Source organism: Oratosquilla oratoria, chromosome 17 (genome assembly GCF_046742065.1).
Source record: "Oratosquilla oratoria isolate Oo_2021 chromosome 17, ASM4674206v1, whole genome shotgun sequence".
NCBI lineage: Eukaryota > Metazoa > Arthropoda > Malacostraca > Stomatopoda > Squillidae > Oratosquilla > Oratosquilla oratoria.
Window position 1 is genome coordinate 3,919,730 of NC_134793.1, and position 12,184 is coordinate 3,931,913.

A 12,184-nucleotide genomic window follows, 5' to 3' on the forward strand; every position below is an offset into this window, starting at 1 on the left:
TTTGGGAAGGAATCTGATATGCTGAAGGCAAATGATTTTCCTCCAGCATATCAAATGACATTCTATGTAAAATTATTGAGAAAACAAAATAGTTTGTTAAAGTGATTTTCCGGCGGAAAAAGAGCTGGAGGTAGGCGGTAACGCTGATTATTTGAACGTTGGAGGAAAAATAGCCCAGTGTGATTATACCTTTACAACCTACACATGTAGCGATGTTTACAGTCGCAAATAGAAGAGTAAATCTACATTATTTCTCTTGGTTTCTGTTCAGCTGAAAAAGAATGGAATTGCTGCGGCGGGATTGATCCAAGATACGCTGATTATGGTGGCTTCTGTGACCTTGATCACCAGAATTCTGCCGATTGCACAAGGGAAGTCGATATCAAGGCCGTGATCCAACGAAACCAGAGAACGAAAAACTCCCTCGCGTCCAATCGTTGTGACTACGGCCTCTGCTGTTCGACTATAGGCAGCCGGACACATTGCGAACCAGGTGAGCAAGATAAATGTCTGTCGCACTCCAGAACCACACTTTGAACCAACATTGTCTCTAGCTGCATTTCTGTCAATACGTTGAATACACAACTAACACTTCTGTCATATTGGTTTATCCACTTCAAAACCATACAACAAAATATCTATACAACTTCCAACCTATTACAACACCTATTACAAGTGATGAAAAAGGCTTGCAAGCGGAGACCATACCGACAGGAGACCTTTGGTGCTATAATCAGGTCGAATGCTAAGAATAGATAGTTAAACGAAGAAATGAACTAACAAGCAAACCAAACTATTCGCAGACCCAACAATTCCAACCTCACACAGCCTAATCACACTTCTCTGCGCCCCTTCCAAAGTCATAAAACGCCACATACTACAACTCATCACACCACATACCCTCTTGCTGAATCACAACACGGTTTTAGACCGCTGCACTCCACAAACGATCTTCTAACAAACCTCACACAAAGGGTTTTAGGTGACATCAATTCATTAAGGCTCCATCACAGAACACTTCTCATAACAATAGACATTAGTAAAGCTTTTAATGCCATCCCCCGTCACAACCCTACAAACAAAATATATAACATAAACATGCACAATAATAACAAAATATGTCTAGCCAATTATCTAGCAGGTAGAAACACCTATGTGTCAAATATTATATAAATGGCCAATTATCGTAAACCAGAAACGTTAAGAACGGAGTACCACAGGGCTCAGTTCTATCCCTCACTTTCTTTAATCTATATATGCACAATATACCCACACCCGACGACTTAGAAATACAAAACTCTTCCTACGCAGACGACATAACAATTACATGCACACACCGTAATGTAGACAAAGGTACAGAAATACTACAACCATACCTAAACACACTCAACATCTGGTTTACTACAAATAGACTCAAAATAGCCGCAACCAAATCTATACCCACACTTCTCACCAACTGGAAAACACAACACAAATATAAACTATGTCTCTATATCAACAACACTCATACCACACACACACATACAACTAAGATTTTTGACGTAACATACGATACATCCATGTTATTCAAACAACACATCACAAACATAAGGACTAAATGCACACCTAGATTTAACGTACTGAAATCAATTACAGGTAAAACATTTGGACAAAACAAAGAATTAATACTATGATAGACAAAGAATGCATATGCTCAGTGGTGAATTATGCGAGCCCCACATGGCCCCCTAATGTCACTGAGATACACCTCAACACCCTTCAGACCATACAGGACAAATTCCTAGAAACAATTACATGCTTCATAAACACAACACCCACAGACCATCTACACCATGAAACAAGTCCTCAAAGTCAAGAATCACCTTGACATGAGAAGCATACAAACACTTGCCGCAGCCACCACAAACACAGCACACCCATTACACTACATATCAGAATACTCACACACGCTAAGAAACATCAAACAACACCTAAATACTTATATCACACTCTCTCTTCTTTTCCTCCACAACCACTACACACCAGCCTCTGGAAAGATATCCATAATCGTATCACTCATTACTCCATCAACAAACTGAAAGACAACACATTGCTGCATGCCAGACCCACTGATATCCATCTCTTTGAATCCTCTCTCCCCCTCATGGACAGTCTATCTGGCCAAACTGCGATGCGGCCACCATCCAGCCCTTCTAAGCTACCAGAAGAGGTTAGATGATCGCATTGCAGATAACTGTCCAGGATGCAAAACTTCACCCCATACTCTATAATATACTATGGAAAGCTGCATTGTGCACAATCACGCACGCCAACAACACGACATACACTCTACAAAGTATTTGCAAGAAAACCCCGTTTCAGCCATGGCGTTCCTTAGGGAGACTAGACTGCTCGGCCAGACATTCTATGGAATGAAAACAGCATCAGCAACTTGCAGATATTAGCATATTGCTTACTTGTTTGAATAAATCTTGAATATTCGAACCGTACCTCATTGCACTGCTTCTGCAGGAAATTTGTTTCATTCGATGACTAGGCGGCTGGCGAAGTTGTTTCTACCCACTTCCAAGTTGAATATATGTCCAAATAGCTCAAAACCGTTATTTCTCGTCTGATTTGTATTCACTGTAAAAACTTCGTCATTTTTTTTTTATGTCGTCAATTCCCTTTAAAATCTTGAAAACCAGTTTCAAGACACCCCTGAGTCTACGCTGTTTCAGTAAAAATCGATTAATATGTTTTAGGCGGTTTTGTTTCTGATATTTGAAGTCATTTCTGTGGCTCGCCGCTATAACATTTCCATTTTGTCAATGTCTTTAATGAGATTCGGTGACCATACGGACACATGATCTATAAAGTTGCTTCATGATAATTAGACTTTTGAAATCAAAAGATTGTGCAATCAGTCTTATTATTTCATTTACTTTCTCTGAGGCAGAAATACACCGCAGAGATGATCTGAGATCGTTACTGATAATTACACCAAGATCCTTTTCACTATTCATTTTTTTTAACGTTTTTCCAAATAACTTGTAGTCGTACTTGGTGTTACTTTTACCTAGGCCAAATTTCATTAGCTATTTTTTAGATCATTGCTGTAGTTTAACTAAATATTCTTGAACATCTAGTTGATTTGAGTGATTATTTGGTATTTCAAAGAGCTTTGTATCGTCAACAAGTTTGGAGACAGTAGCTCAAGAACAGAACCCTGTTGAACTCCACTCGTATAATTTTTCCAGCTAGAAGTTATACCATTTAGGACAACTTGCTGTTTGTGATTGTTCAACCAAATACTGATCCGACTTAATAGGCTACTTCTTATTGAATGTGAACAGTATTTAGCAAATTGTCTTTCGTGTGGGATGGTATTAAAGGCTTTTTCAAAAGTTTTAGTATATAGCCTCAGATTCTTTCCATTGCATCACACCACTTTTATAGGTTTGCCACTGTAGTATACTGTGATCAAGCGCCACTACACTATAGACTCACTGCGTTACTTCTTTGACCTATGGTCCTTGACCCTTGACCTTTACACAACGTAAATTCTCGTGACTCTTTGAGGACACATCCCTGCTCGCCGCCCGCAGGCACTGAAGAGAATACAGCACACGTTATTGCTACCCTTGGTTCTTGCCAGCAAATGCCTCATTACTTGTTACATGTAAATATCTCCCTAAATAAATAATGATATATTCTTCCTTCAGTCCCGTTGGGATCTGGGCAGTGCATCGCCTTCTTCCCTAGAACGTGTTTAACGCTTAAAAGGAAGCACAAACGATACCTCAGCTTCTAACCTTTCCTACTTTTCATTACGCCTGGCCTCTATATATCTAGTTGCCGCGTTGAACCAGAGGCCCAAACTTTTCAGGCAATTAAACCATCTATGGTTAAAACAGGCACTCATTTGACCAGTACACTTGATACCACTATTGATTTCTTCTTAATGATAAAATTCAAGAAGCTTCATGATCTGTGTTCATTCATTCCATCGTGTAGATCTCTTTACTCCATGATGACTGCATTTACTGTTCGCTCCAGGTCCGGATATTTCAGCCTGCGAGAAGGTCCGACAGACACATGACGACTTCGTCAATTCCCCCCATTACTCAAAAGAACGGGATGATTACCTTTGGTTGCCAGAGTGCTCGACTGACGGAACGTACGCGCCCAAACAGTGCAAAGGACCACTGGGTGAGTCCAAGAGGTACGTCTCTTTCTCTTCTTTTTTTTTTTTTTTTTTTAATTCCTTATTCATTTTATTTATTCATTTGTTTATTTTTCATTTTCCTTCTTTCTTTTCTTTCCCTTCGCTTTTTTTTTTTTTAGTTCCTTATTAATTTGACTTTTTTCTTTCCTCCTTCATTTCCCTTCTGTATTTCTTTTCTTTTTCTTCTTTTTTTTTTTCCTTCGGTTTCTTTCTTCCTTTTTTTTCTCTTTTTTATTTCTTTACTTCTTTCTTTTTCTTTGAATCTCTTTTTTTTTCAGGTGGCCTGTGTCTGTTAATACACGAGCTATATATACAGGGATGAACTGTCTTTTAACTGTTATGGATTTTTTTAAGTACACCTAGGCTACAGTCAAATATTATTTTCATGCCAAAATAACCATATGATATACGTTGGTAGCGTAAGCGAAAAACGTACTGGTCTCGCATTCTCTGAGTCGTGGGTTCGATTTCTGTATTCCTCTCCGATTCCCAGCGGTGACTGTTACCTGGCCCAAACGTCCAAGCTTCGGCGTAGACTCGTCACCTAAACATATAAGTTTCTGTTCTTGAGTCTGTTCCCCAGTGAGATTCTTAAATGTCTGGAAACAAATGCGGTGTTATATTAATGTGTATCTGTTCCTATGTCACCAGAGAGGTGACCAGTATTTTCTCGCTTTATGAAAAGTATGTTGGAAATAGTCTTAGTTTAAAAAAAATGAGAAGGATAGAAGAGAATAGGAGAGGTAGCAAATGGTAAGATGAAGAGGTGAGGGCAGTGATGGTAAAGAAGAAGCAAGAGTAGACTGACTGGTTGTTAAGTAGAATTTGGAAGCATATGAGAGGTTACAGAATCTTTCTTATGCCCCTCGACTCCAGGTGTGTGTGCGTCGATCCAAATGGGAAAACGATTTACGGGAGCGCTTTCGAGTGGCAGAAGGAACTTCACAAGGAAATGAACTGTGGTGGGTATATTCGCTTGCTACTTTTTCTCTTTGTCTACTTCCCTCTCCCCGTCTGAACAAATTATCTCCATTTTTCAACTTCTGATTTTTTTTTTTTTCTTCTTCTTCTGGAGGGGTGAGAGGGGATGGGCTATTGTGCTGCCTCATATATGTAACGCGTACATATCAAAGTTATTATCAAGGTCAAGATACAGGAAGTTCTATGAATCCAAAACATATACATAATGTAAACACAAGGCTAGGTATAATGCATACATTGCAACGAACACAGAGAATGAGGCAAGATTACATCTTTGGTGCTCATTTTTGTTTCAGGATAGTTTTGTATTGATGATATTTGATGTTTTCATGATCAATGTCCTTGTCATTTTCTGTCGTTTTCATGATATACCATTTTTGTTGTTGTTGTTGTTGTTGTTGTTGTTGTTGTTGTTGTTGTTGTTGTTGTTGTTGTTGTTGTTGTTGTTGTTGTTGTTGTTGTTGTTGTTGTTGTTGTTGCTGCTGCTTTAATTTGTGTTGCTGATGCTACTGCCATTATCTGTATTGTTGTTGTTTTTGTTGTTGCTGTAGTTGTTGCTGTTGTTATTGCTGTTGCTATTCTTGTTCTTGTTCTTGTAATTCAACTTCACTACATTCAGAACCTTTCATAGGCACTTGACTCAAGAGGTTCTCCCCACCAATGGAGTCTTCATCTGAAAGCACAGGTGATTGGACGACGCCTTGCTCTTGTTGAGGTCAAAATTTAAACCGATTAGCTTTCACGAATCTCATGTAACTCTCTCTTATGCACCCTCAACAGCGTGTTCACGTCGACGTTGGGAGCTCGAGCGCAGTGGAGAGAATATTATCACTTTGCATTGCAAAGAAAACGGGAACTACGAAGAGCTGCAGTGTCAAAAAGGTCTCTGTGCTTGCGTGGACCCTCTCGACGGAAAACCTTATGGATTGGTTATGCCTGAAAAGATGATTACATTTCTATCTTGCTGTGAGTTTTTTTTTTCAGTTGGTAGCTAAGATTGATCAAAATTTCATATGAATAATGGTGTACCCTATCGTCTAAAGTAACCACTCAGTCTCCTTTATGATTAATGCAAGTCCGACAAGATTCACATGTCTGATTTTTTTAATAAGCATTTTTCCTTTATCTTTCGACAACATACAAAAGCTTTCTTTACCATCCGAATACACTATGGTTTTCCTTATCATTTCATTGCACTGATTCTAAAGTAAAGACTATGTTTGTTCTTATGCAGACAACAAGACGGTGATAGGAGAACAGTACCTCAGACGTTGTGAGAGCAAGTACGTGGCCCATGAAGAATCCCTGGAGTACATGGCTGAGCACGGCGTATCTGGAACCACGCCAAACTTCAAATGCGACCCAGACGGGTCCTACAATGGATTGATAAAAGATACAAGCAAGTACGTCCTAGCCACAAAGTACAACTTCATCTAAAAAGGCTATAATCTGGGATATATCCTCCAGTTGAAGAAAATCGTTCGGCGTTTTACCAGATCAAAATTTCTAATTCCAACGCCTTCATATGTGACCGAAAAAACACACAAAACCATTATCATCGGGGAAATATGTCTTGTGGCTTCGTACACTGTCTTGTGGCTTCGTACACTGCCATATTCTAATTTTGCCCAATTGTTTGTTAATTCAAATTCTCTCATCATCACCACGTCACGAAACAACTAATTATCATCTACTAATGATAACTTACCAAAGCATCACTCCCACACTTAGCTGTTGTTCATTTGTCTGAATTAATCAAACTCTTAAGTTATCATCTGTATCTTTATTGCCCTGGTTTAGTTTATAGGCTGGATAAGGTCACCCAATGGGAGCTAAATGATAGCTGTCACGTATGGATTAATCTAATATTGATTTTCTTACAGGAAATATTACATCTAATGATAACTTACCAAAGCATCACTCCCACACTTAGCTGTTGTTCATTTGTCTGAATTAATCAAACTCTTAAGTTATCATCTGTATCTTTCTTGCCCTGGTTTAGTTTATAGGCTGGATAAGGTCACCCAATGGGAGCTAAATGATAACTGTCACGTATGGATTAATCTAATATTGATTTTCTTACAGGAAATATTACATCTAATGATAACTTACCAAAGCATCACTCCCACACTTAGCTGTTGTTCATTTGTCTGAATTAATCAAACTCTTGAGTTATCATCTGTATCTTTCTTGCCCTGTTTTAGTTTAAAGGCTGGATAAGGTCACCCAATGGGAGCTAAATGATAGCTGTCACGTATGGATTAATCTAATATTGATTTTCTTACAGGAAATATTACATCTAATGATAACTTACCAAAGCATCACTCCCACACTTAGCTGTTGTTCATTTGTCTGAATTAATCAAACTCTTAAGTTATCATCTGTATCTTTCTTGCCCTGTTTTAGTTTAAAGGCTGGATAAGGTCACCCAATGGGAGCTAAATGATAGCTGTCACGTATGGATTAATCTAATATTGATTTTCTTACAGTAAATATTACTGTGTGGACAAGTACGGGGTCAGGTACCCAGGATCGGTAGCAGACGAACGTGGATGCAGTAAGTGTCAATTCACAAAGATGTTTAGACTAAGATCTCATCTTCTTACCTCTGGACAACATTTTTTCTTTTCTTTTTTTCAAATAACTTATCAATAATTCAATACAATCGTTCAAACAATGTTCCTTAAAAGAGTGAGTATCAAGGGTAGAAATATGAGTATTCAGAAGCGACCTGTAGCCACCATCGCTGATCTGATTCGGACTGTTGGGCAATTTTTGACATACTTAGGTATTTTCTTCTGGGTAGTACCGCGCGGTAGCCCAGTGGATACCGTCTGGAACAATTTGTTGTGAGTTCGACTCCCAGGACCCGTTGCGGGCTTTCCGTGTTGAGAAGAATGACCAAAATGATACATGGACTCAGAAATTTGCCTTACAAAGAGAGGCTTAGGCACCTTAACTTACACTCTCTGGAAAGACGCAGAGTGCGGGGTGATCAAATATAGCTGTTCAAGTGGATCAAAGGTTTTAACAAGGGTGATACAAACAAGGTCATTATATTAAAACAACAGGGCAGGACTCACAGTAATGGTTATAAACTGGACAAATTTAGATTTAAAAAGGAAATAGGAAAGAATTAGTTTACTAATAGGGTGGTCGACGAATGGAATAAAGTTAGTAACCATGTAGTAAGCGCTGAAACTATCAGTTGTTTTAAGAAACGATTAGACAACTCTATGGGTGGGGATGACAGGTGGTGATGGATACGGAGATGCCTAGTGTAGGCCTTATGGTCTCTTGCAGTCTCCTTCATTCTTATGTTCTTATGTTCCCGATATCCCATGGTCGGCCTTAAAACCCAGCGGCTTGTAGAAACTGACAGGGCTTTGCCATACCAGGAGTTTCTCAACTCCCATCGACGTGGGGGATGGGAGTGTATTTTTCATTCTGCCTAGTATCAAGAGATTTTATCAAATTTTCCTCTAGCCCAAGGCTTCTTCTTCTTTTTCTTCTTCTTCTTCTTCTTCTTCTTCTTCTTCTTCTTCTTCTTCTTCTTCTTCTTCTTCTTCTTTTTCCTATGAAGTCACTTTCTTTTGATTACTACTAGTGACTCCGGAATAGTAAGCCCTGATTTGACGCGACACATTAGATTATGACGAGATAGGAGACAAAGGTTTACTGCACAATCGCGGCCTAGACAAGAGTTTGATTCATGAAGAGTTTTCTTAAGACAAAGCCTATTCCTCATCCGAATAAAACAGTATGGCACTAGTCCCAGAAACACGTATAATGTCCACCAAATATCAAGCGTCCAGAAACAGAGGGGCATCCACACCATTTTTACTGGTTTGAAGCACGGACATACAGAGGAGGCTTACGCCTTTTACGATCCATGCTTAACTCGAAACGTGTAATAATGACGGGAATACTCCTCTCATTCTTGACGCCTCATATAACCTCTAGACCAGTGATTCCCAACCGGTGTGCCGCGGCACAAGAGTGCCGCAAAAATTCAGGGCAAAAATAATTTTCGTATTACCGACTCTGTCACCCATTTTTGTTCATTAAAGCAGCATCAGTGTAAAGATGAGCATTTTCATATTATCAAGTGACAAAATTTTGTTACACTGATGTTGAATCAACGAAACACTGACAAACTAGAATTTAGATTTTCTAATTAGGGGTGCCGGGGACTTCTGAAAGGCTTGGCATGGGTGCCTCAAGCCAGAAAAGTTTGGGAACCACTCCTCTCTCTGTTTTTTTTTTTTTTTTTTTTTTTTTCCTCTGGATGTACCCGAGACTTGGCCTTGCTGGAGGAGAATAACCGAAAAACGGACTTAGAATGTGATGGTAACGACAGCGGCGTCTACAACCTTCGACCAATAACGACCGAGCGAGCATTTTGCGTCGATGAGGACGGCGTCAGGTCCGGACCTCAGGTGAGGTGCAAGTCAATATGCAATACCATGGCGGTTACGACATCTGCACAACAATTCCGGCATCTAAATTTCCATGTAATTTTCCATCCCCCACCTCTGCTTCTTTTACAGGTGAAGCCTGAGTTCGCTCAGAACTTAGGTTGCGAAGCTGCAAAAGCGTGCCAGGAAGCCAGTGACATAGGTGATGCGGAGGACTTTTGCGAGAGGGCCTGCAGCGACTGTGATATTAATGACGCTTACATCAGTTAGGATAATCTTAGTGCTCTTTGATGCCTTGTCTACAATGCTCACGTCCAGCACATAACAACTCCTCACCTGTGTTAATCAATTGATCTTTGTATCTCTCTCCCTCTTTCTCTCTCTCCCTCTCTCCCTCTCTCCCTCTCTCCCTCTCCCTCTCTCTCTCTCTCTCTCTCTCTCTCTCTCTCTCTCTCTCTCTCTTTCTGTGAATGTGTGTGTGTGTGTGTGTGTGTGTGTGTGTGTGTGTGTGTGTGTGTGTGTGTGTGTGTGTGTGTGTGTGTGTGTGTGTGTGTGTGTGTGTTTGTGTGTGAGTGTATGTGTGTGTGAGTGTGTGTGTTCTTCGTGTGTGTATGTATGTGTGTGTTCTTCGTGTGTGTTTGTGTGTGTGTGTGTGTGTGTGTGTGTGTGTGTGTGTGTGTGTGTGTGTGTGTGTGTGTGTGTGTGTGTGTGTGTGTGTGTGTGTTTGTGTGTGTGTGTGTATGTGTGTGTGTGTGTGTGTGTGTGTGTGTGTGTGTGGTGTGTGTGTGTGGTGTGTGTGTGTGTGTGTGTGTGTGTGTGTGTGTGTGTGTGTGTGTGTGTGTGTGTGTGTGTGTGTGTGTGTGTGTGTGTGTGTGTGTGTGTGTGTGTGTGTGTGTGTGTGTGTGTGTGTGTGTGTGTGTGTGTGTGTGTGTGTGTGCATGCTCCCTGTATCCTATAGTCTAAGTATGACAACATCGTTGGATGTCGTTCTTTGGACATCTATTTTCCCCGTTTCATCACAAGAATATGAGCTCTTCAAACCCCTAGCAGAGCACTTTAAGTCGTCACTGTTGCCACAATGTTATATTAAGTCGATCACTATAAACATCCTTTCGTTAGTTTACTTTCTCCTGATAGAATCTTTACTCGTGCAAGCAGTCAAGCAAGCATTGCCCTGTACTTCTTATTCCTAGATTTTGAAAGGAGCTATGAAATCAATGATTGTTTGAATATTTGTAGCGACTTCAAAGACGTTTGTGCAGCGTGTGCACACACACACACACACACACACACACACACACACACACACACACACACACACACACACACACACACACACACACACACACACACACACACACACATACATACACACATCTATATATATACACACATACAGATACATGAGCATACACATGCACATACATATACATAAGCATACACATATAAATACACATACACATACACATAAATATACACATGCGTATGCACGAAAACATAATTACCAAAATTCGACCTGATCAGTACAGTACAACACTTCGGTATTTCAACATGTAGGAAATTTACTCTACTCTTTGCAAGACGCATAGATTAGATTTGTGTGTAAGCATTAATGAACAAGGTGTCATAAGTTGCACAAGGGACCAGATAGGATTCTTTTGGGGAGTCACAAATCTGCACACTGCTACAGCAATACATTTTTATCACGAGTTATTGTTGTATTCGTAATATGTACATAATGGTCTAGCACAGCATTTCTCAACCTTTTTACCCTTGCGTAACCTGTAAAATAAATTGCATTTCTCAAGGAACCACTGCGCAACAAAACGCATATATCATACCTTTCTCATTTTATTTTCATTGTAATAATAGGTTAAATAGGACGATGTCTATATTACATTATTATAATATCCAAGAATATATCGTGCGTGTTTAATTATATTACGTATATGAAATTAAATAAAAAATCAAAAGTGAATTAGATTATATCACTTGCTCTCGCGGAACATTAGGGTTCCGGGGAACCTTGGTTGAGAAACGCGGGTCTGGCAGACATACTCAAGGGCTACGTAGTTCAGCACGACAGTGACAAAGTAAATGAGTGATTACAATTCGGTTTAACATCGCGAACTCCCACTATCAGGAGGCTAGGACAGAGGATTTTGTAGCGTGGAATTCAATTAACCATACCCTTGGTCCAACTTGCTGGTGGCAGAGTCCGAACTCCTGTCACCCAGACCTCCACCGCACAAAGCGACGCTCTAATAACAGCGACCAGCGAGTGTCCTGAGATAAATGTACTTTAAAGAAGGATATGATCCTGCGCTCAGGACAACGTAAGGACTTGATCGCACTGAATGATTAAATCTTCAATTATTGAGAATAGTTTCATATACTGAAATGGATTTAAGATGTATACAAAGAGGAAACTTTTATAGTTCTAAGTATATGTTCTGAATAGTTCTACGTTTAGACACATAATTGAAGTGAGATTCAGCCAAAATCCTTTCCATTTCTAAAATATACTTACCGTTCTAGAAATATATCCTCGGATTGTCTACGGTCTTCCCTATTGATT

At 39.8% G+C, this 12,184-nt stretch overlaps 1 protein-coding gene across 3 annotated transcripts in view; it reads left to right on the forward strand.

Moving 5' to 3' along the window:
- LOC143034341 (uncharacterized) overlaps positions 1-10,361 on the forward strand; it is an 18,615-nt gene extending 8,254 nt beyond the window's left edge. For all 3 annotated transcript variants that reach the window (XM_076200275.1, XM_076200276.1, XM_076200277.1), the window contains exons 4-11: positions 272-493; positions 4,039-4,204; positions 5,084-5,169; positions 5,969-6,154; positions 6,423-6,591; positions 7,678-7,745; positions 9,476-9,627; positions 9,739-10,361. In XM_076200275.1, coding sequence (XP_076056390.1) covers positions 272-493; positions 4,039-4,204; positions 5,084-5,169; positions 5,969-6,154; positions 6,423-6,591; positions 7,678-7,745; positions 9,476-9,627; positions 9,739-9,876 — 1,187 coding nt within the window. In that variant the 3' untranslated portion in view covers positions 9,877-10,361. The remainder of the gene's footprint in view (positions 1-271; positions 494-4,038; positions 4,205-5,083; positions 5,170-5,968; positions 6,155-6,422; positions 6,592-7,677; positions 7,746-9,475; positions 9,628-9,738) is intronic.
- Positions 10,362-12,184: the final 1,823 nt, after the last annotated feature.